The 25,496-nt window shown below is 40.3% G+C and overlaps 2 protein-coding genes across 5 annotated transcripts in view; one reads left to right on the forward strand and one right to left on the reverse strand.

The window, feature by feature from the left end:
- Positions 1-12,548, forward strand: part of LOC126355468 (uncharacterized) — a 190,702-nt gene extending 178,154 nt beyond the window's left edge. For both annotated transcript variants that reach the window (XM_050005783.1, XM_050005784.1), the window contains one exon: positions 10,622-12,548. In XM_050005783.1, the coding sequence (XP_049861740.1) occupies positions 10,622-10,640 (19 nt within the window). In that variant the 3' untranslated portion in view covers positions 10,641-12,548. The remainder of the gene's footprint in view (positions 1-10,621) is intronic.
- A 4,613-nt stretch (positions 12,549-17,161) lies between these two features.
- LOC126354904 (retinol dehydrogenase 14) overlaps positions 17,162-25,496 on the reverse strand; it is a 103,400-nt gene continuing 95,065 nt past the window's right edge. For all 3 annotated transcript variants that reach the window (XM_050004971.1, XM_050004972.1, XM_050004970.1), the window contains exon 8: positions 17,162-17,744. In XM_050004971.1, the coding sequence (XP_049860928.1) occupies positions 17,640-17,744 (105 nt within the window). In that variant the 3' untranslated portion in view covers positions 17,162-17,639. The remainder of the gene's footprint in view (positions 17,745-25,496) is intronic.

A 25,496-nucleotide genomic window follows, 5' to 3' on the forward strand; every position in this document is an offset into this window, starting at 1 on the left:
TAAGTGGGGGTAATGAGGCGGCAGGGTAGGGGTGGCAGACAATGCAGTGAAGCTGGGGTGCATACAGAGGTGATGTGGATAGAGGGTAGGATAGCTAGGTGCAGCAGGGAAATTAGACAGAGGGCAGTGGAAAGAGTGGAGGGGGTGGTGGGGGGAGGGTTTAGCAGAAAAGGAGAGATGTAAAAATATTGGGTGCATTGGTGGAATAGAGGGCTGTGTAGTGCTGGAATGGGAACAGGGAAGGGGCTAGATGGCTGAGGCTACTGACTAATGAAGGTTGAACCAGGAGGATTACAGGAGTGTAGGATATATAGCAGAGAGAGTTCCCACCTGTATAATTCAGAAAAACTGGTATCAGTTTGGAAGGATCCATAAGGTAAAGGCTGTGAAGCAGCCATTGAAATGAAGAATGTTGTGTTGGGTGGCATGCTGAGCAACACGGTAGCCCAGTTGTTTCTTGTCTACAGTTTGTCGGTGCCCATTCATGCAGACAGACAGTTGTCTTGCCCACATAGAATGCAGCAGAGTGGTTATAGCTTAGCTTGAAGATCACATGACTGGTTTCACAGGTAGCCCTGCCTTTGATGAGGTAGGTGATGTTTGTGACTGGACTGGAGTACGTGGTGATGGGAGGATGTTCTGGACAGGTCTTGCCTCTAGGTTTATTACAGGAATATGAGCCAAGAGGTAAGGGGGTAGAGAGCAGAGGTTGTGTAGGGAGGGATGAGTATATGGTATAGATTTGGTGGATGGCAGAATACAACTATGGGAGGGGTGGGAAGGTTAGTGGGCAGGACATTTCTGATTTCAGGGCATGATGAGAGGCAGTTGACACCCTGGTGCTGAATGTAATTCAATTACTCCAGTCCTGGATGCTATTGAGTTACAAAGGGAGTGCTCCTCTGTGGCTGGATGGTCGGTGATTGAAAACATAAGGCATGGGAAATTTGATTTTCTACAAGGTTGTGAGGATAATTATGGTCACTAAAGGCCTCAGAGAGACCCTCAGTTTATTTTGAGAGCAACTGCTCATGACTGCAGACGTGACGGCCATTGCTGGCTGGGCTGGAAGAGACTTTTGGTATGGAACGGGTGGCAGCTGTCGAAGTGGAGGTATTACTGGTGGTTAGTAGGTCTGATGTGGACAGAGGTGCTGATGTAGCCATGTTTGAGGTAGAGGTCAACATTGAGAATTATGTTTTTGGGGTTGAGTAGGACCTTGACCCTGATCCCAATGATGTCATCAGTGATTCTGAACCAAGTGAGGTGTTTAGGATTCTGGGTTGTTAGGAAGGATTCCTCTAGATGGCACATGAATTGGTTGGTGTAGGATGGTGCCATAGGATTGCCCATAGCTGAAACCTGGATTTGTTTGTAGGTAATACCTTCAAAGGAGAAGTAATTGTGGGTGTGGATATAGTTGGCCATGGTGACTAGGAAGGAGGTTGTTGGTTTGGAACTCATCAGGCACTGGTAAAGGTAATGTTCAATAGCAGGAAAGCCGTGTGTGTTAGTGTAAAGGGAGGTGGCATCTATAGTGAAAAGGAAGGCACTGTGAGGTAAAGGAACAGGAATTGTGGAGTGTTGGCGGAGGAAATGGGTGGTATCTTTTATATAGAAGGGTATGTTCTGGTAATAAGCTGAAGGTGTTGGTCTATGAGAGCAGATATTCTCTCAGTGGGGGCACAGTAACTGTGCCGCAATAGGGGGTCATGGGCGGTTAGGTTTATGGACTTTAAGAAGCATGTAGACAATAGGAGTGCAGGAAGTGGTAGGGGTGAGGAGAGAGATGGAGTGCGGGGGAGAGGTTCTGGGTTTGGTCTGCGGATTTAGGAGAGAATGGAGATGCTGCTGGATTTCTGGAATGGAGTCACTATGGCAAGGTTTGTAAGTGGATGTTTCTGACAGCTGACAGAGTCCTTCTGTCAGGTAATCGTTCAAAACAACAGTGATGGAGCCTTTGTCAGCAGGTAGGATTACGAGGCCGGATCAGTTATTAGGTGACAGACTGTGGTTCTTTCTGCATATGTAAGGTTAGTTTGCATGTTGAGGGATTTGGGGAATGATGGTGAGGCAAGGTCTGAGACTGAGATATTCTGGAAGATTAAGAGGGGGTGATTTGAGGGCTGTGGGTGTGGATCACAGTTGGATAAAGGATTTAACTGAGTCAGGCAGGGTTTAGCATAGGTCTCTGAGTGTGATTGATAGGGTTCGTGGTGAAAAAGTCCTGCATGATTGAATTTGGCAATGGGGCAAAACGTGAGGCCTTTGGAAAGGAGTGATATTTTTGTGGGCCTAAGCCTTTTGGAGAAAAGGTTTATGACTTTGTTTTGGGTCTGTTCAGGTTTTGGATTCTGTCTGGAGCTGGGAGAGAGTTTTGGAAGGTGGGGTAAATGTAGTAGGTCTGTGAGACAGAGTTTGTCAGCTATGAGGAGATGTGGCAGAGGTTTGGGGGTTGTTTTAGAGTTGTTGGACAATGTTACTCCAAGACAGGAGTAGGAAGTGAGCAGGGTGGAGAGTTTATTGAGGTGGCATGCATGTTGCTCTAGTTCCTGGAGGGCAAGAGTTTCAATGTTCCAGGAATTTGGGGCAGCACAGCATCAGAATTTTACAGATGGAGAGAAGGCTTGATTGATATGGATTTGCAGGATTATGTTGGTGAGGACTAAGGATTGGTGAAATCTAGACAGGTGGTGGTCATTGTGGAAGGAAGGGTGGTAGTCGGAGCCACACTGTGTCAACCATCTCAGCTGCACACAACAGATGGCTACATGACAATGCTGACTGTTGATGCAGCATCTGATGTCCCACTTTACTCCCACCTACATCATTAATCCTATACCTTCAAAACTATCACTCTCCTGAATTTGTGTGTGTTATTTCCCGCACCTTTCCAGTGCCACAGGAACTTGTACCTCATCCTGCCAACCCCTCCGCACCTCACCCTCCTCTTCTCCGTTCTATCCCAGTTCACACCTACTAATTTCACCTTATCCAATAACATCTCCTGTCCCCATTCATTGGTCTTATCCACCCTCTGACCTGCAAACCACAGTAAGATATTTTTTATTTATATCTTTTCTTTAATCTCATTGTGAATTCACGGCAGTTATAGTGAGATGCCAATTATAGTAAGTTTTTGCCTTTCACTATCATTGTACTCACTCAGATTTCATCCTGTTTCCCCCCATTTCATGCGTTTTGCCATTTTCATGATTTTTCCATATGTTTGGGTGTATTTCCGAGAATTTTTTCAGATGTAATTCTACATATTTTTTCGCATTTTTTCACACCACTGTGGATAATTGTTCCTTCCATCTATGTCAATACAGAAAAATTTTCCTTTTCCCTAGCCAGAATCCAGTGCCACATATTATTCTGGTGTTATTGCTTGGCTCATGTAATCCCCCCAAATGGTCTTATTATCAAATTACCCATCTCTGGCTACCATTCTTTCTTCCACAATGATTTCCTTCTGTTCAGATTCCACCAATCCCTCACAACATAGTCCTGCAAAACCATATCAATGAAGCCCAAACCTCCTTGCAGTACCTTCTCTCCATCTGTAAAATTCTCCTGCTTTGCAGTCCCAAATTCCTGGAACTCATAAAACACATTGAAAATCTTGTCCTCCAGGAACTAGAGCAACATGCATGCTACCTCAAAAAACTCTCCACCCTGCTCACTTCCTATTCCCGCCTTGGAGTACCACTGTTCAACACCTCTATAACAACCTCCAAACCTCTGTCACATCCCCTCATAGTCCCCCGTATCACAGACCTACTACATTTACCCCACCCTCCAAAACTCTCTCTCACCTCCACACAGAATCCAGAACCTGAACAGATCCAAAACACAGTCATAAACCTTCTATCCAAAAGGCTTACCCCACAGAAATATCACTCCTTTCCAAAGGCCTCGCCTTTTGCCCCACTGCCAAATTCAGTGATGTAGGGCTTGTTAAAGACCTTGTCTCCTACTGGTCCCTACAGTGGAAACGGTTTTTCACCACCAACCTTACCAATCACACTCAACCAAAGACGTATGTTGAACCCTGCCTGACCCAGTTCACTCTTCCATCCAACTGTGATCCATACCTACTGCCCTAAAATAACCCCCTGTTATCTTTCCATAATTTCTCAACCTCAAACCTTGTCTCCCCATTCCCCAAATCCCTCATCATGCAAACTAACCTTACATCCACAGAAAGAACCACAGTCCATCACCTTAAAGCTGATCCCAACCTTGTAATCCTACCTGCAGACAAAGGCTCCACCACTGTTGTTTTGAACTGTAATGATTACCTGACAGAAGGACTCCATCAGCTGTCGGATACATCCACCTACAAACCTTGTCACAGTGACTCCATTCCAGAAATCTAGCAGTATCTCCATTCTCTCCTCAATTCCACAGACCAAACCCAGAACCTCTCCCCCAACAGTCCATCTCTCTCCTCACCCCTACCACTCTCCACACTCCTACTGTCCACTTGCTTCCTAAAGTCCACAAACCCCACTGAGAGAATATCTGCTCTCATAGACCAACACCTTCAGTCTATTACCCGGCACGTTCCCTTCTATAGAAAAAATACCAACCACTTCATCCACCGACTCCCCCCAATTCCCGATCCATTACCACATGATGCCCCGCTTTTCACTATTGATGGTACTTCCCTTTACAGTAACATCCCTAACACCCATAGCCTTTCTGCTATTGAACACTACCTTTCCCAACACCCGATGGATTTCAGACCAACAACCTTCTTCCTAGTCCCCACAACCAACTATATTCTCACCCACAATTACTTCTACTTTGAAGATATAACCCAAACAAATCCAGGTTTCAGCTATGGGCAATCACATGGCACCATCCTATGCTGAACTATTCACGGACCATCTAGAGGAATCCTTCCTAAACACCCAAAATCCTAAACCCCTCACCTGGTTCAGAATCACTGATGACATGATTGGAATCTGGGTCAAGGGTGAGAACACCCTATCCACATTCCTCCAGAACATGAACACCTCCCTCGTTCGATTCACCTGGTCCTACTCAACCCAACACACCACCTTCCTAGATGTTGACCTCCACCTCAAACATGACTAAATTAGTACCTCTGTCCATATCAAACCTACTAACCACCAGCAATGCCTCCACATCGATAGCTGCCTCCCATTACATACCAAAATCCTCTTCCATAAAGCCTAGCCAGCCATGGTCGTCACATCTGCAGTGATGAGTGGTTGCTCTCAAAATATATTGAGGGTTTCACTGAGGCTTTACTGTCCAGCCACAGAGAAGCATTCCCCTTGTAACTCAGTACCATCCAGGACTGGTTTCGACTACCTCTCTTCGTGCCCTAAAATCAGATATGTCCTGCCCACTATCCTTCCCACTCCTCCACAGTGACATTCTGCCATCCACCGAATCTTTAAAACATACTCATCCCTCCCTAAACAACCTCTACTCCCAACCCCTTAACTCTTGGCTCATACACCTGTCATAGATCTAGATGCAAGACCTGTCCTATGCATCCTTCCACCACCACATACTCCAGTCCCATCGCAGACATCACCTAGCCCATCAAAGGCAGGGCTACCTGTGAAACCAGTCATGTAATCTACAAGATACGTTAAAACCACACTGCTGCATTCTACGCGGGCATGACAATCAACAACTTTCTGTCCGCATGAATTGCCACCGACAAACTGTGAACAAGAAACATCTGGACCACCCTGTTGCTGAGCATGCCACCCAACACAGCATTCTTCATTTCAATGACTGCTTCACAGCCTGTACCATATGGATCCTTCCCATTAACACAAGCCCTTCTGAATTGCATAGGTGAGAACTCTCTCTGCAATATATCCTACACATCTTTAATCCTCCTGACTCAACCTTCATTAGTCATTAGCCTCACCCATCTAGCCCCTTCTCTGTTCCCATTCCAGCACTACACACCCCTCTATTCCAGCAATGCAAGTAGTCTTTTTGCTTCTCTCTTTTCTGCTACCCCCCCCCCCCCCCCTCTTCTCCCCAGCCTTCCATCTAACCTCCATACAACACCTAGCTGCCCTACCCTCTCTCCACCTCCCTACACACTCCCCAGCAGCACTTCACTGACCTGTCACCCATCCCTACCCTGCTACCCCTCTCCCTCCTCACTCCAGCCTCCTCCTTACCCCCCCGCCCAGTTGCCTTACCCATCAAGCACTGCTGCTGCTGCTGCTGCTGCTGCTGCTCATAGTCTGACTTTGGCTGTCAGACTGTGGTTATATGCCATCTATTTTTGACAAAGGCCTTGTTCACCAAACTCTTATTTTGTGACAGTCTTTTTGTTGTACCTATATGCGACTCGGCATCTCCGCTATATGGTGAGTAGCAACTATCTTCTCCATAATATTGTTACTTTCCCTCCTGGATTTTCCAGTGTTCAAACTTATGAGTTTCTTGATAATTACTGAAAATTATTTGTCCTAATATGAGGACACATCTGCAAGGGTAAAGCATCCAAACCCCAGTGGGCCAGTAGATTTTCATGGAGAACTAGACATGATTCAGCAAACTGAAATAAAGTCAAGGCATGTTTCCACAACTTTAGCATTCATTCATTCGCATTTCATGACTTTAACTAGCAGTGATCTTACTTATGAAGAAACAGTCACAATTGCAGAATATCATTAATTTAAAATGACCAGTTTTAGCACATACAGGAGGCCTTCTTCAGATTGGTTGCACCATTTTCTGGAGCTGGTGATGTGCTGACCAAAAACAGGTCAAATTATTATCTTGACAATACACAGCTGATCAGCACATCCCCAGCTCCTTCAAATGGTGCGATCAATCAGAAGATGGCCTCCTGTATGTGCCAAAACTGGTCATTTTAAATACAGGATATTTTGTGATTGTGACTCATAACCAATATTCACATATCGTGTTTTGTAAACTTCTCACATGTGTGAAATGATTCAAGTTACACATTACTGAAGGGCTGTACTCAATCATAGCCTGCTTTACTTTATGTGCAACAAAAAAATGTTGTAAATACTAATGAACATATTAACATAACCACCAGAAAACTTTTATAGAGCTTAACTGTATGGCTCTTGTGGTGAGCAAACAAAACCATTACAGAAACTCAGCTTTTCTCACAACTTCTTCAAAGCTTTGTCATTTTGGCTTGAGACATATAAGAGATCCTCCGATAGAGTATTTTTGATAACAAGCTGTGCATATCCAGTATCAAAAGTGACCTTGTGACGTCACTAAAGCAATTGACCTAGTAAACCACAAGTTGTTGCTTTACAAAATTGCAGTAGCTTGTGGTCTCTATGGAAAATCTTCATGCTGGTTCTCATCATATCTCTAAAATAGGAAACAGAGGGTGTATACCCAACAAAAACATGAGAGAGCGTGTTCTAGCTAGAAGGAGAGACAAGCAAGTGTATTCCAGGGATCCATACTGTTCCTGTGTTACATAAACAATATACCTTGTAGGATTACCTTGTAACAATTCTGTATGCAGATGGCTCCACAGCAGTAGTTTCTACAAAAACAATGAAGAACTAGCAAATAATACTAAACAAACTCTTCAAGGACTTGAAAATTGGATAAATAGTAATGCTATATGAAACTGCACCTCACGAAAACACAAATGGTAGATTTCAAGACCTAACAAACTGCTGAACATAAATCACAGTTAAATATGAGGGGCAAAGAACTAATCACTGCAGACTGTTAAATTTCTTGGCATTAATATAAACAAAAACTGGTCATGGATTGATCACATACATTACTTAGAGAACTTATTAAGGAGTTTTGTATATGCAATGAAAATTCTATGTAATCAAGTTAGATACAGCATAATTTCTGGGTTGTCAAAAAGCAAACCACCATGGTGTGTTCAACACAAACGATAGGAAATTGTGCAAACTATTATTCGAAAGCCTTGACTTAATGAAAATTCCTTGTATTTTTATGTTTGAAATACTCCTCTTTGAGCTAAGAAATGACACAACTTTTTGAAGGTAATTCTTTTATGCAGGGTTATAAAATAAGGCACAGATCAGACTACATGTTGCCCTGTTGCAGACTTGGTTGTGTGCCGTATATAACAGTTACTGCTAGTGTAATTGCTCTCATAAACAGCATTCAACACAAGCAAACCAGTTGCATCTTTACCTGTGAACTATGCATGCTTCTGTTTAAAAAGAATAGTCTAATGTAGTCATAGGGTCAAGCCACACACGTCTGCTTTTACACCCCACAGCTAATTTGCTGCAAACAATAACCTGTAGCTGTAATCCTGGAGTCAAATAGTCTGTGGACTGGCTATAGCTGTGAGTTAATAAAATACACATAAATATAAAATAAAAGCTAAATGAATAATTTAATAAACAGAGTTATATTCTGATGTCTGTATACAATGTAGGAAACAAAGAATTATGTTCAATAATAATTATTCAAGAAAGGACCTTTCAAGTAAATGTGAAATAATCATATGATATTCAGTTAAAACACAGTCCAAAAAAATGCTTATCAAATGTAGTTATGTTAAGAGCATTACGAGAATGGTATGAGAATGGTAGTAAAATCCCCAAACTAAATAGTCATCAAAGGTATGCGATATCTAAGTACATTTTGTAATCATAATACACAAAATATTCACCCAGCTCAAAACAGTTCAGAGTTCAACATGATGATTTACAAATTGCCACACACAATACAAAGACTAGTAACTCATTCTCTATGTATCCTCAGTTCCATAAAACAAGTGGTAATAGTAGAACATTTAGACCTCTCAAAATATAAAATCCCTTCAAAAGTTAAAGTATTGTAGCACTGTAAGAGCCTTTCACCACCGAGAATCAATCACCTATAAGACTGAATCATAGTGTTCCTCCACTGTCTGCTTTTCCATTAGCTGAAGGCCATCGCCACCAAAAATACATTGTTCTTAATCTCTACAGACATGATTTGATACAACGTGATCACTTCGTGGATTAAACTAATACGTTACAACAATATTTAAATACAGAAATGTCATGAACATTCAGTTACACTCAGATCATTTACATTAAACTTAAGTATTAGCTGGTTCATAAATAAATAAGACAGCATTCTTACACAATTGTGTGCATGATAAATGATCAGAGTGTCGCTAAACATGGCTTGAGCTATTATTTAGGCCTGCTTGGCAGAGGCAACTTTTGGTACTGATTTACACAACTGACCACTTCTGAAATTACCATGATTTTGTATTATCAGTTGTAATTAATATTTAAATAAAGTTATTGGCAAAAAAATTAAACTGTTCATTAAATAAACACACATGTGTGACACAATACAAGATACTCATGTTGTATTCATTTGCTGTATAAACGTGGAGAGTACAACATTCCGACAAACATTTGGGCAATAAATTATAAAAGATGTCATAAGTCAGTAAATAAATAAGATACAGATGAGTTGCTTTCTGAGATGATAGCTATCGTGCAGTGCTCGCATCCAAGATACCAATTGCTAAAAGGGCACGAAGTGTTTAAAAGTTGTTAATTCAGAGGTTCATTGTGAAAATGTTTATTCACTGTGAATTGTAGTTTTAAAGATACTGAAAATAGTATTGTGCCATTGTAAGCACCTGATTTTTATGAGATCACATATATATTCACATTTCCTTCAATACTTGACACTGAATTATTGTACATTCTTGTGGAGTGTAAAAAGACATCTTGTCTGACACACTGTCATTTCTTGGGGCATCGTCTGTCCTACATAAAGGCCACACAATTAAGAGCTGTCCATATTCCGAGCTTCCGGACTTACCCATTTCCAGTGAGGTGTTCCATGTCTCTACACCTGAGCTTTGCCTGGGGTAGCTGTGTGACATCCTTGTCCTGCCTTGGTCCAAGTTCGTGGACTACAAGAAAATCTACAGAAGCAAACACTGAAAAGTAGTTAAAAAGAAGATGCTATTACAGTGTGAGAGATCTTATAAACAAGGAAGACAAGTAGCTGGTATTGACAATTTTTACATTGAAATCTCTCTTTAATATACATGCATGTTCTTTTCACACATACCTATATTTATAAAATTGAAAAGAAAATGTTATTACAGTGTGGAAAATTTTAAGAATGAAGAGGACATGTAACGCTTATTTAGATTTTTACAATGTAACCTCTGTGTTTGTTTGTATGTGTGTGTGTGTGTGTGTGTGTGTGTGTGTGTGTGTGTGTGTGTGTGTGTGTGTGTGTAAATGATACGACACATGGTAAAGATTCTGTTCTATAATTCACTTCTTCAGTTAGAAGCTAAACAGCTGCCAGATCTTTCCTTGGAACTGTTATTTTGTAATCGTGTTCACCACTGCAAATTCTTAGGACTGTGTAACTGTATTCAGCTTTAATTGCTGATCCCAGACCATTTAACTGCTGAAACTTTCGTAGTTGTTTATTACATTTTACATTAAATTTGATGCATTAACAGTCAGAATTCAGAACATTTTTTGTAATCTTTCTAAAATTGACAAAAGTTGTCCGAAGATACTACATCTCCATGAATGAAATTACCTGCAAGCAGACTGTGCAGTTGTATTATAAAAGACTGTAATTTATTTTTCAGGTTCAAAATGAAGAAGTGAAAGCTAGTGGCCAACAGTACAATCAAAAGTAATGATGTACAACGTTGGTTTTAACAGGAACAGATGGAAACAGTTACTATTGTATACTTGCTGAAGCATACATAACTATTGAAGCTCTCTATTTTGAATTGTTTTATTATATGGGAGTTGCCTCAGATGAATCATCTACTAATCTTAGACTAAATTCATCACGTTCACCCCAAGCGCTGTTTTATGTGAAAAACTAACAGTCCAAGTACTGCCTCTGTGCTGTTCACAAGTAAACTATGGTCAGCAATATTCCAAGGTTCTGTGATGTCATCAACATCTTGAATGAACTTCTAAAATGGAGGAGGTATCATTTCAGACCATCAACAGTGGAAAAGGTCTGGAGAGGTGCTGAGAGCTGGATATTTGTTCTTCCATCATAGTCTGATGTGCTGATTGACAACACATTTCAAAATTTTTCAGTCACATTTTGAGATCTACATTACATTAATTTATAAACATCTGCAAGTGTTAATGTTCTATTGAAAAAATGTTTTAAAACAACTTCTGGACAATTTAATTATGTCTTCAATACCCAGGAATAGTTCTCAAACTTTTAAGCATAAATTGGCAACTGGCATTTCAAATTATGGAGTGAAGCCTATATCTATATGTGCAGGTATATTCAAAAATATCTAGTCATGTAAGTATTCCAATGTTATTTAAAGGAAGAATGTTTCATAAATAAATTATATTAACTGAATTAGTACTATAAATAAGTTTTATAGTGTCACTGTGTGTGGCACAGCAAAAATTGTGCATGATGTGGAAGTGTTACTTAGCAATACTCTTAAGTGGAAGCTGTGAGCTCAGAAAATTCTGAAGATTGTTTATGGAAGAAACTGCATCAGTGGAATAAAGCAGACCACATTGTGTTGCTTCATGAGTAACTGACATTAACTGCAACTGTAAATAACAAGAAAGTGTATGAATTTTACATGAATGCTGACATATGTTTTACATTATTCTCTACTTGGAGACACAAGCACAATTAAGAAATTCAAAACTAAGTGTTATAAAACTATTTGAATGGTGTGCATTCCTGAAGACACAGTGCTGTATCTCTCCCTAAGTACTAACAGTGCATCAGTGTGCCTCTCCAACAATGCAGTAGACATGTTTTGCCCACAACGGCTTGTTCACACCTGTGTGCTATGGACATTTTAATACATGTTGCCAGTCAGCCACATGTGTACTGTGCTTGTACAGCCTTATTTCCGGTATTGATCTCCCCATAACTGCTCAAAGTTAGCGTTGACAAGTTGCAATATTTGTCTAGATTTGCTGTGGTCTTTTGATGTTCATTGCTCTATGTTTTGAACTATTCTTTAGTGCTGACACTAGATAATGGTTGTTAGTTCTATTCTGTATAGGTGAGGTGCATTCCAGTTTTGCTAAGGAAATGATGTACCATCACAGCTGCACACAGAAATATTTCCTAATGATAGCAAAAGGGATACTAAATTTTTTAACACTGATAACTGTGACTCTTGTACAGAAACTAACTATCAGTCATGAACTGTGGACATCATCGGATTTAGTGAACCAGTTTAATCTTCCTAAAGTAAATTTAATTATTAGTTCTTTAAAATGTGAAGAATTAGTGATGTTAATACTCTCACATTTAGAGCACACTTAAGTAATATGTTTGATGGAGGAACTAAGTGATTTCCATTTATTTATGCATGTGTTTGGTAATTCAGCTTTGGTGTATAAGTATCAGCCAGGTAATGATGCAATGATTTTGTCATCTCTCATGATATTTTAACAGAATATCAGATTACATTACATCAGTTGTATTATACACCAAGGCAAAAACAAAAAAAAATCAAAAATTTGTTGGTTGTTTAAGATGAAAGTTATAGCATTTGACAAACTTTACTGGTATTTTTCTTCTCTAACTAAGGAACACGTATTTCATGATATAAAATAGAAAGAAACCTTCCACATGGGAAAAATATATTAAAAACAAAGATTCCAAGATTTACCAAGCGGGAAAGCGCTGGTAGATAGGCACAATAAAAAATGGCCTTTAAATATGTCTGCTTGTGTGTGTGTGTGTGTGTGTGTGTGTGTGTGTGTGCGTGTGTGTGCGTGCACGCGAGTATATACCTATCCTTTTTTCCCCCTAAGGTAAGTCTTTCCGCTCCTGGGATTGGAATGACACCTTACCCTCTCCCTTAAAACCCACATCCTTTCATCTTTCCTTCTCCTTCCCTCTTTCCTGACGAAGCAACCGCCTTAATTCATATTGGATTTCTAAACTTACAGTGGTGAAGAAAACATGTTGCAGTGGATAATATGGTGAAGCTGCAAGGAAGGGACAGTGGGCAATTGAATCGAACTGGAAAAAACATGTCATTTTCGCCATGGACTGTTAAAATCATGCCACAACTACGTGAAAGGAGTAATCTTTGATCAAGAAGGCAATTTCAAAAGTTGTTCGGGTTTTACAGTATAGTGACTCTTTACAGAGAAGCCTCAAAGTCAGTAATCAGTCACCTCAGTCTTTTATGTCCACCATATTAATTCTGTTTTGTTAGTGATGAAATAAGAGCACAAGACTCATCACTGCTAGCTTTCCGGAAATAATTCACCACGAAGCAATACTGGCTGTTCAGACAATTCAAAACCAGGCACTGGCTCAAAAATGAGGCACTTAATACATGTAGCCCAACTAGACAGTAACTCAGCATACAACACAGTCTGCAGCAAATACAGCTGCAGAAGCCATACTTCATGAATTTAATGTTGGGTTTCACATAGCAAAAGCTACCTTTCCAGAACTGCAAACATATTCACATCAGCATCGCATTGTTGGATGTAAATTACAAAATACTTCTCTCAAACAACGGAAAGTCCACCTTGGAATATCAAAAATACTGTAAGAAAGATAGACTGCTACTCACTGTAATGATGACAACTTGAGTTGCAGATACAATGAAAAGAGCTTTCAGGTAAAGCCTTCTTTGTTTCCTGAAAAAAGCTTTGGCTGAGAACTGTGTAACAGTCTTTTTGTTGTGCCTGTCTGCAACTCAAAGAGTCATCTTGCCACTGAGTAGCAACCCATCCTTTTCATAGTATTGTAAATGTGTCTGGAGTTGCCCTACTCTTTTCACATTAGCTTCACCAACACACTAAATGAATCTGTCCAGCCAGCCAGGATTAGAGCAATGTAAAAGAATGGATCATTAGCCACTCCTACCACATATTTGAATACTTGGACACAGGAATGTAAATTCTGCTCAACTTTCTTTATAACAGTTCCCAATTTTGCCAGTCTACAGACAGCTAATAGTGCTCTGTGTAAAGTTAAAATACTTTGTTTTGAAGTCGGAGATAATAACAGCAGCTAACCAAGAAGTAATAATCACAATTTGAGTAGTGCTTATCATAATTGTCATCAGTATACTTCGCAGAAGTAGCCTGTTATTGTATAGCTTGACCTATTCCACATTCCTTGAGGCTATCCTTCGCTGTGGGATCGATGAAAAACAATGTGCAAATGAATGGATGAATGAAAGAGTTTCTTTGACCATGCATCAATTGCAATAAACCCTACAATTTTGCATTGAGAAAACCAACCATGAATTTTAAAAAAATCAACATTTACCACACACTCTGTTCAGAACTGGCAGAAGCTCCACTGATAGGCTGACAGCTGTTGTACAAAAAATGTCAATGATTTTTCCTCTGCCCAACATCTCTCTAACCGGTAATTAAATTAAAAAGGTGGAGATTCTTACACCTATAATGCTCCTCTATCTGTGAAACTTTGCAGACTTTATACCTGAACTCTCAGTATATTTTGTGTCTTAACTTGATGCTAACCAGACAATCATTGCTGCGGATCTTGTAGTAAGTGAAAACCAAAATCAATGGCCAAAATACTGTAAATAGCAAACATTATGACTGCAGGTAACTTGAGCCCAAATCACTACCAAAGAACAACACATAATCATAGTTCAAAATCAAAGTCCTGGACCTGACAACCAAGGTAACAGTTGTATATGAGAATCAGCTTAACAAAGACTGCAATGAAAAAAATACAACAAACTGCCAGTCTACATACTGAACTGGCTAGTATTTCCTGTAGAGGGGCTAACAGCTATCCCCACATGTGATGTGTTTGCCACATGAGTGGTGGGCCCTCCGTAGCTGGGGGCAATGGTTAGGTCTCCATGGGATCAAGTCCAGTGCCTGTGGTCTTTCCCTAGTGGGCCTACAGTGTAGGCAGTGCGTGTACCCAAGATTTAGCAGGAGCAAAGATGAGGCGCTACAGCGGGTAGAGATTGGGAGACAGAGGGGCAGCTGTCTAGAACTGAGCAAGCTTGGAGGCAGAGACAATGCTGGTGGCAGTCTCAGGCTGTTATCTGAGCCCTCACAATGTCTTATCAGGGGTGTAAGATCACTCAGATAAGTGATGATGCTTGAGGTTCTATTGTCTGGTCACTATATCAACATTTGATGCTTCCTATGACCAGTGATGAGTCATTTGATCCGTACTGGGAATGATAATCACACGAAAATTATACAGAAGTCAGGATCACAACTGAACTCTGATAACAACCAACATACTTTAAAGTATAGCCATCTTCCACTGATGTCCGCATTCCTTTAAACTGGCCTTATCTTAAGAGAGGAACATTTGTGACAGGTTGTTTTCTGCTTGAACCAAGTGTAATACGTCAAATGTTCATAAAGAGAGACCAGGAAAGTAATTTATTTAAGCCTACAAGCAAATACAGAACAAACTCTGCTTTATAAAGACAATTTATTGTTGAGAAGCTCCGGCTTCTAAAACTCTTTCTGGATAGATTGCCATATTGACATTTTGCTTGGTGCACTATTACAAAGAGCTGTCATAGATACCTATAAAGTTAGAAGATACCTTTCTTTCAGGCTGTAAGCAATATTATGACAGCTGCGAAATACATAAACTTCAATAGCATCAAAACTCTTATGAAAATACAACACTTTAAAGACCTTTTCTGCAATGCAGGTCTTTAAACAAACTGTACAAGATTCAGAATAATGCGCCTACAAAAACAAAATTAATTTCACAAAGTTGCAACAATATCACACATTCAGAACCCCTAGTGTACCATGAACATCTGGTCACTAGTGGTATAACAATCACCCCGAGAACCAGAAAGTGTAACAGGCAAATGAGTAGCATAGCTATATTGGCTTGGTTTCAGAAGCAAAATCTTTCATGAGCAATCTACCATTCACTGTTGGCAGTTCACTTAAAAACAACTTAACTTTAGAAAGATAGTTAAATCCCACGGGTTATTCATATAGGGAATTTATAGTGACTGGCAAAGACTGTGTCCTCTGCACACCCCTATTCTCTCTGCCTGTCAGGAGAGTCCCAATGCCATCCACAAGCTAAACAGTGCTGAGCCTGAATGCCCCATACAAGAGAATCTTACCCCTACTTTGTATCTTGGGGCAGCCATTGTGAGATTTTTCATCACTTACACACTGTGATTGACAAAGTCTGGCACTGCTAATGCCTGTGATAGACATTTTGCATAAAGTTATCCAGAAATTTATTCTTGTCTTCTTTTTCTGTCAAAACTATTACTTTGTATCACACTATCTTCCATTCTCGCTTAACTCCAAAGGATGACTCCTTACTCTAAGCTGAGTGATGTCTTCACACATATCTTGCATATTACAGTTTCTGGAAAGCAGATATCCACCTATGCCAACATTCTCAGTATCCTGCACATGTGGACATATTACTGTCCTGCTCCATTTTTGTCCTCTTATGTAACCCCTTGACATGATCTGAATACAATTCCATGTTAAGCGTAAAAACAAAATGATATGCCACACACGTCTGTAACTGCATCTGGTATATCGTCCATATTTAATGTACAATGATTTTATTTCTTTCCTTACAAATGTAAATACCACTACAGTACATATTCCAGAGCAGAAATGTGTTGCCTTTCACCTGGATCTATTGAAATTGCATTAAAAAAATGTTCTGTAAGGAATGGAACTGGGACTCAAAGATTCCACATTAGAACAACTATTAATTACAATCAAGTTACCACACATCACACTGAGCTTTTTTTAGAGGGAGACAGCATGAGAGGGAGGGAGCATGAAATGTGAACACTACACCCTTTTACTACACTGGATTGTGAGAAAAGGGTGGCAGATTTCTAACCAAGCGCTGAACTGCAGAACATAATGGACCTAATGTAACTGAATAGATATTATGAATTATCATCCGTGTTAGTTTATTTCTAACATCGATATAAAAACCAAGACACACATGACCTCTCATGCAACACATGTGATGGATTACTTAAGTTTCACAAGAGCACATCTCAAGCTGTCAAGTGGTTTCTGATTTTCATTTCTCAATCAAGGTATAACTGCCAAAGTCAATGGTATTACAACAAAACAGAAAAACTCAAAGGAACATCTAGTTTTAAAAAGAGTACACTTTATGTGAACAAATTAAATGACAAATGTACCATCTAACAAAGTTTTTATTTAACAATGGCTTTGACACAGAGTTCAAGCATAACAAGTAGATATTACAACAGAATTCACTCACTATGACCACACTGCATATTTTTCAAGTATCTTAAAATGTGATGGATTCTCCCAGTAACAGAATGTTCCTGATTTAAGTGTATGCTTTATAGGAAATTTAAGAAAATTGTAAAAGTTTCAAAAGACACCACTGGCTTTTCAGATTTGTTTATTACTGCTTTTGCTGCAATTTGTCCAATTGTGATAGACTGGCATGCTCACAAAAAGGCACAGAGATTCTTTTATTCATAAATAACATACTGGCCATTACAAGTCTCTTTGGATCACCATACTATAAACAAAAGAAATAATACTTGCAGAGTAACTCATGTAGGATCTTACAACTATGGAATTCAGTCAAAATGAAAACAATGAAAACATTTAAAAGATGAAAAAAAAACAGTCAGTGAAAAATTACAGATGAGGATCTGAAGGTTGCAGTTTCACAAGATCCTCACTCAGTTCCCACAGTTTCTTTGCAGCAGCCATGTCCTGTACTCCTTGAGACAGGCCCCTTTCCTGGAAAAGGGAACATGTAATTTAGATGTAATGCCTCCTTAACCATATTATCACAATTAGTACATGAACATTTTTATCTGGTAATAATCTAACTTTTGAACTCAATTTCTATGGATGTCACAACTGAAACTCGCCATCTCTAATAAACCAAGTTATTACTCAAGCTGTGCAAGCCTACAAATATGTCCTCTCAGAATTTAAAATAAATATTTATTCTACGGAATTGACAAACCTGGGATAAAGTAGATATGGATAATGATCTGGTTGCTGCTGCAGCTGTTTGGGGGCAGGGGAAGGGAGTGGAAAAAAATCATTCAGTGACAAAATAGTGTCTAATTCAGAAAATAACATTCCATGCTATGAGCGGTGTTTTCATTGACAAAAAAGCAGAATTTGTTGTGGGACATCATGGAATATTCCCACTTCAGCCACCATAGTTTTATGACGTTCTGATAGGTAGTGGCACCACACACATCCTTCAAAATGGAGGTGTGTTCCAAGCAGATAGCTGTCACTGAGTTTCTTTTGGTGGATAACCAAAGCATCACAGATATTCTTAGGCACTTGCAAAATGTGTTCAGAGACCTGGCAGTGAACGAAAAGCAGGGTGAATTGTTGGACAAGGCATCTGTCATCATCACAATAAAGGTCGTGCAAACCTGTGTTGCTGTGACCTCAGCAATGTTTTCATCACCACAAAAATGCAAACAAATTTCTCCTTCTCCATGACAGTGCAAGGGTCCGTGAGCCTGTGTACCTGAAGGACCTCACAAAAATTCATCGGGCTTTCGTCCTCGTCCACCCTGGACTGTTCTTCCCATATCTCGCACCTTCTGATTTCTATCTGTTTGGCCCAATGAAGGATACACTCTGCAGGAAGCACTGAATGGACGATGGGGAGATTATTGATGCAGCAAGATGTTGGCTCTGACGTTAACCAGTAGAGTGGTATTATGCCAGCATACAGGCCCTCCCAATAAGGTGGCATAAAACTGTTGCACTGAATGGAGATTATGTTGAAAAGTAGCATTTTGTAGTCAAAAGACTGTGGAATAATATGGTGTATTGGAACCCTGAATAAATCCATCCTCCTTTCAGAAGAAAATGTGTTATGTTACTCATTGAATGCCTTTCATATTTGCCTACTGGAAAAGTTAGACAAGTACAGCAATATACAAATCAAAGATGAGAGAAGACTATCTCTCGTATACTGCCCCAAACACATACAGAGCTCAAAAGTGAGCATGACAATACAGAAATTACAAAATAAGAACTCAGCAAGCATAGATGGGATTCCAGTCTCTGCTCTGAAAGTTTGAATAAACAGCGAAGAAACCCCCCTCTTAACAAATGTAATAAATGTGTCCTATAACTCAGGTATTTTTCCAGGGTATCTAAAGCATGCATAATTTGAGCTCTTAGCACAAAATGGTTATGCAGGGAGTACAGAAAACTACAGGCCACTTTCACTACTGTCAGTGCAATAAAAAATAATTTTATCAATCATGAAAGATAGCCTAAGGAGTTACATGACTACATACAACTTTTTTAATGAAGGACCGTCTTGTTTCCCAAGTGGGAGAAGTACGTCATCAGCCATAATATAGTTCACAGAAGTGGCACTTTAAACTGTTGACAACAATGACTGAGTACATTCTTATACTTGTGCATGACTTGACTATAAAATACTGTGACATCAAACAAACTATAAGGGGGCATTCAAAAAGAAACGAGCTGGAGACATAATTACATAAATGAGTACCTGTATGTTAGAAGTATTGACCCTGGCTGTTGAGACACTTGTTCCACTGTGATACAAGGAGATGAATGGTTCTCATAAAATTCCAAGGGCTACGATGTTAAACAGTTCCGCATGTACAGCTGGATGTCGTCGTTGAGGTGAATCGTTTGCCCCTCAGAGCCTTTTTAAGGGGACAAAAATGAAAATAGCATAATCTCTCTCTCTCTCTCTCTCTCTCTCTCTCTCACACACACACACACACACACACACACACACACACACACACACACACACACAGAGAGAGAGAGAGAGAGAGAGAGAGAGAGAGAGAGAGAGAGAGAGAGAGAGAGGGGTCCAGGCTGTATGGACAGTGGCTGAGAACCTCCCGTTTGAATTTCTGCAGGAGTGCCGCGACTGTGTTGGCCATATGAGGCTTTGCATTGTTGTGGAGCAGAATGATCTCATGGGTGAGATTACCTGATCGTTTTGATTTGATTGCTTGGTGATGTGTGGTCAAGGTTTGTGATTCACTGTTGTCCCATGCTGCAGGAAGTGAATCAGAAGGGAACCATCTTGGTCAAAGAAGAACATCAGCATAACCTTTCCTGAACTTGTGTGGATGGCCTTGGCCTTTTATGGTGGTGGTGACCCTAGATAGTTCCACTGGAGACTGTCATTCTGACTCTGGTTCAAAGTCATCTCCAGTCATCACTGGTGCTAGCAATGCATTCCCTTCCCAAGCATACGTTGCAGATGAGCAACACAGTGGGCCATTCAACATGCTTCCTGGTGTGGTTGGAGACTGTAGGGCACCCATTGGGTATACACTCTGCACATGTGCAGTCGTTCCTTCATGATCGTGTGAGCACTTCCGATGCTCAATCCGACCACGGCGGCTATAGCTTTCACTCGGAAGTCCTGGGTAATCAGTGCATCCACCAGCTGGACGATTTCTGAAATGCAGTGTGGTGCTCCAGACCATGCATCATCGACTAATGAAACCTGCCCTTCCCTGAAGTGCTTGTGCCACCCCTTGACCCTTGGAAGAGACATGCATTGTTCACTGTACACTTGACATTCGTCGATGAATAACCATTCCTCCTACTCCTGTCAGAAAACGAACAACACCTCTTTGCTCTTCTGTTGACGCCTCCATGTTTACAATGCAACTGGCAGCATTGGACGATAGATGCATGCTGCTGCTAGGTCTGTATAGTCACATGGCATGCATCTGAGCCCTCCAGTGATGGGCTGTGAACTTCTACACTCTGGTCGGAACCACACCTCTTTACACATGCCACGATATTACGCTCCTGTCACCGGTTTGCGCATTCCAGACAACAGTTAATTTCTTTTTGAATGCCCCTTACAGAAGCAATAGGTGCAAGAGGAATTGCAAACTAGTTCCACTCTTGCTTGGAAAATACAGTGTAAATGGTAGAGATAGATCACTCATCTGTGGTTGAAAAATGTTTGGTAAAACAACTGTCAGACAAGCATGGATGTGCCAAAGGGTAGTGTACAAGGTCTAATTCTGTTCATAATAAATATTAATGTCTTCCCAGGCAGTATAACATGTGAAGACAAAGTACCTTTTGTTGATGACAGCAACATCAAAGTCATGGATAAAACACAGGAACTCCTAACAGAGAAGGTGAATGAAACCCTCAAGTATGTTTACAATTGGGCAGTATGTAATACATTAACACTGAACATAAAAAAAGAAACATCATGCACTTCAGCACAAAAAGAGAAAGCACCTCTGTCACACTAAGCATAGATGACAAACCTGTATACTGTATAAGAAACACCAAGTTTTTACTGTTCAACTTTGATTGTCAATCAACATGGAATGAACGCACAATTATACTGTCAGCAAATTGGTACTGTATTAGCAAGTTACGTTCTTAGGCTACTAGCACTGTTTTGCTCCAGCCAATGTTTTGTGGTGACATCCTATTCCCACATACACCATTCTTATCTAAGGGATTTTATTTCTTGGTTTCAAAGGAATAAAACACGGACGTCATTTTCGAACTTCAGGAATGGGGCATAAGGAGTACAACTAAAAGCAGTAGTTGGGTTCACCGTAAGAACAATTTTAAAAATAAGGTATCTTTACTGCACATCTACCATTCTGTTGAGCATATCATAAGAAACATTAATAAACAGTTCACCAGAGAGTACTATGTAACCAGCCAGTACTATACATAATCAGCCAGTTTGTACTTACACTGTCCATGGAAAACCAACAAGAAATCAAAACTTCACTTTCTATAAGGGAATAAAACTGTATCAAAATTGCCATGGAAATGAAAAACATCACTAAAATACATCTACCTATGAAGACAACTACAGCATACTTCACAAGTAATGCACACTACACAAAGATTACTTAGAGGACACAAAGTATGGCTTCTAACCAAAGGGGACAACTACAGCACCATGTTAGGCTACAGTACACAATCACATTACTGGAATAATGCTTTTACAAACAAATGTGCCAAGATCTATAATGGATTATGGTAATGTATCATTCTCATGAGCTCAGCACTCATTCATCTGGGGGAATGCTGACTCAGTTTCCTGGATGGACTGAAGGAAGCATGGAGGCTTTTACGTTCATGGTCCAGGAACCGCCAGTGCAAGATATTTGGTCCAAACTTCATATAATAAAAAGAACATCGTATAATAGGGATCAAATAAATGAAGTAGTGCTGTTGTTAAGACACTGACTTTTCAGCAGAATAGATTTTGTTCTACCTGGCCATCCTAATTTATACTATTATTTTCCCAAGTCATTTCAGGCAAAAGCTGGGATGGTTTCCCCAGCAAGCCCTCACTGATTACAGGTGCTATCCTCATAAAAAGTATGCTACTTACACAGGGTGTTTCACTATTATAGGGACAGATGAAAGGGGTAAGAAGACAACAAAACAAGCAAGTAATCCTAGTGAATGAAGGGCTTGAAACCAATGGCTTCCCTGATGCTATGAGTCGCTAAGGATCCAGACTGTAGATGTGCATCTGAGGGCTAACACGTTGAAACAAGTGTTCCAGTGGGCAGCATTCGTGTGAATGGAGGCTTCAGCAAGTCTCCTTGTCAATGCCTGTACATGTTTGGAAATCTCGGGCATGTTTCAAATGCACCAAAAACTATTCACAAGCATTCCTGGAATTCATCGACACTATCAACAGGGCTGGAATGTTGCATGCTGGTTTTAAATGAGGCAGTCTCATGCAGTTGCTGATGGGACCTAGTGAACAGCTTTGTGTCTAGCTGCCTTCTCTGAGAATATGCTTCCTGCTGCCTCCTATGCAATGCCATTAACATACCTGTATGTGAAGTGCATTTCAGCCATGTCTTCATTTGAAAATGTGTGTGGGGCCATAACAAAAGCCTTCAAATGCTACACATGCACACTGCATTTGCTGTTCATTATGGGAACTTGTACTTGGAACACCAGGCTGTGTTTATGCAGACATCTTACTTTTCACATATTGCTGGCACAGTCTAAAACTTGACCTGTGATTGGTCACTCTTTGCTTTAGCCCCAATGAAAGAAACTCACTCAACTAACTTACAGTGATGTGCTAGCAGCAAAGAGTGTTTTGACATTGGCATGATTGCACTTGTGCATAGATATTATCAGTGAAATCACTGTTTTCAGGAGCTATATTTATAAGAATTATCTGCTTGTTTCATTGTCCTCTATTCACCCCTTCTGTTCATATCTACAATAGTTCAACACCATGAATATTCTGCATATATGTATACTGGAGCTACTCATTTTCATTATATTATGATAACAAATCCTATATCATTGCATGAACCATGGACCTTGCCGTTGGTGGGGAGGCTTGCGCCCCTCAGCGATACAGATGGCCATACCATAGGTGCAACCACAACGGAGGGGTATCTGTTGAGAGGCCAGACAAATGTGTGGTTCCTGGAGAGGGGCAGCAGCCTTTTCAGTAGTTGCAGGGGCAACAGTGTGGATGATTGACTGATCTCGCCTTGCAACACTGACCAAAACGGAATTGCTGTGCTGGTACTGCGAACGGCTGAAAGCAAGGGGAAACTACAGCCGTAATTTTTCCCGAGGGCATGCAGCTTTACTCTATGGTTAAATGATGGCGTCCTCTTGGGTAAAATGTTATGGAGGTAAAATAGTCCCCCATTCAGAACTCCGGGCGGGGACTACTCAAGAGGACATTGTTATCAGGAGAAAGAAAACTGGTGTTCTACGGATCGGAGCGAGGAATGTCAGATCCCTTAATAATCGGGCAGGTAGGTTAGAAAATTTAAAAAGGGAAATGGATAGGTTAAAGTTAGATGCAGTAGTAATTAGTGAACTTCGGTGGCAGGAGGAACAAGACTTTTGGTCAGGTGAATACAGGGTTATAAATACAAAATCAAATAGGGGTAATGCAGGAGTAGGTTTAATAATTAATAAAAAAATAGGAGTGCGTGTAAACTACTACGAACATCATAGCGAACGCATTATTGTGGCCAAGATAGACACGAAGCCCATGCCTGCTACAGTAGTACAAGTTTACATGCCAACTAGCTCTGCAGATGACAAAGAAATTGATGAAATTGTATGATGAGATAAAAGAAATTATTCAGGTAGTGAAGGGAGATGAAAATTTAATAGTCATGGGTGACTGGAATTCGAGAGTAGAAAAAGGGAGAGAAGGAAACATAGTGGGTGAATAGGGATTGGCAGAGAGAAATGAAAGAGGAAGCCGTCTGGTAGAATTTTGCACAGAGCATAACTTAATCATAGCTAACACTTGGTTCAAGAATTATAAAAGAAGGTTATAAACATGGAAGAATCCTGGAGATACTAGAAGGTATCAGATTACACAATGGTAAGACAGAGATTTAGGAACCAGGTTTTAAATTGTAAGACATTTCCAGGGACAAATGTGGACTCTGACCACAATCTATTGGTTATGAACTGTAGATTAAAACTGAAGAAACTGCAAAAAGGTGGGAATTTAAGGACATGGGATCTGGATAAGCTGAAAGAACCAGAGGTTGTACAGAGTTTCAGGGAAAGATAAGGGAACAATTGACAGGAATGGGGGAAAGAAATACAGTACATGATGAATGGGTAGCTCTGAGGAATGAATTAGTGAAGGCAGCAGAGGATCAAGTAGGTAACAAGACGAGGGATAGTAGAAATCGTTGGGTAACAGAAGAAATATTGAATTTAATTGATGAAAGACGAAAATATAAAAATGCAGTAAATGAAGCAGGCAAAAGGGAATACAAACGTCTCAAAAATGAGATCGACAAGAAGTGCAAAATAGCTAAGCAGGGATGGCTAGAGGCCAAATGTAAGGATGTAGAGGCTTATCTCACTAGGGGTAAGATAGATACTGCCTACAGGAAAATTAAAGAGACCTTTGGAGAAAAGAGAACAACTTGTATGAATACCAAAAGCTCAGATGGAAACCCAGTTCGAAGCAAAGAAGGGAAAGCAGAAAGGTGGAAGGAGTATATAGATGGTCTATACAAGGGCAATGTACTTGAGGACAATATTATGGAAATGGAAGGGGATGTAGATGGAGATGAAATGGGAGATACGATACTGCGTGAAGGGTTTGACACAGCACTGAAAGACCTGAGTCGAAACAAGGCCCCGGAAGTAGACCACATTCCATTAGAACTAATGATAGCCTTGGGAGAGCCAACCCTGATAAAACTCTACTATCTGGTGAGCAAGATGTATGAGACAGGCGAAATACGCTCAGACTTCAAGAAGAATATAATAATTCCAATCCCAAAGAAAGCAGGTGTTGACACATGTGAAAATTACCGAACTATCAGTTTAATAAGTCACAGCTGCAAAATACTAACGCGAATTCTTTACAGATAAATGGAAGAACTTGAATAGAAGCCGACGTCGGCGAAGATCAGTTTGGATTCCGCAGAAATGTTGGAACATGTGAGGCAATACTGACCCTACGACTTATCTTAGAAAATAGGTTAAGGAAAGGCA

This window comes from Schistocerca gregaria, chromosome 3 (genome assembly GCF_023897955.1).
Source record: "Schistocerca gregaria isolate iqSchGreg1 chromosome 3, iqSchGreg1.2, whole genome shotgun sequence".
NCBI lineage: Eukaryota > Metazoa > Arthropoda > Insecta > Orthoptera > Acrididae > Schistocerca > Schistocerca gregaria.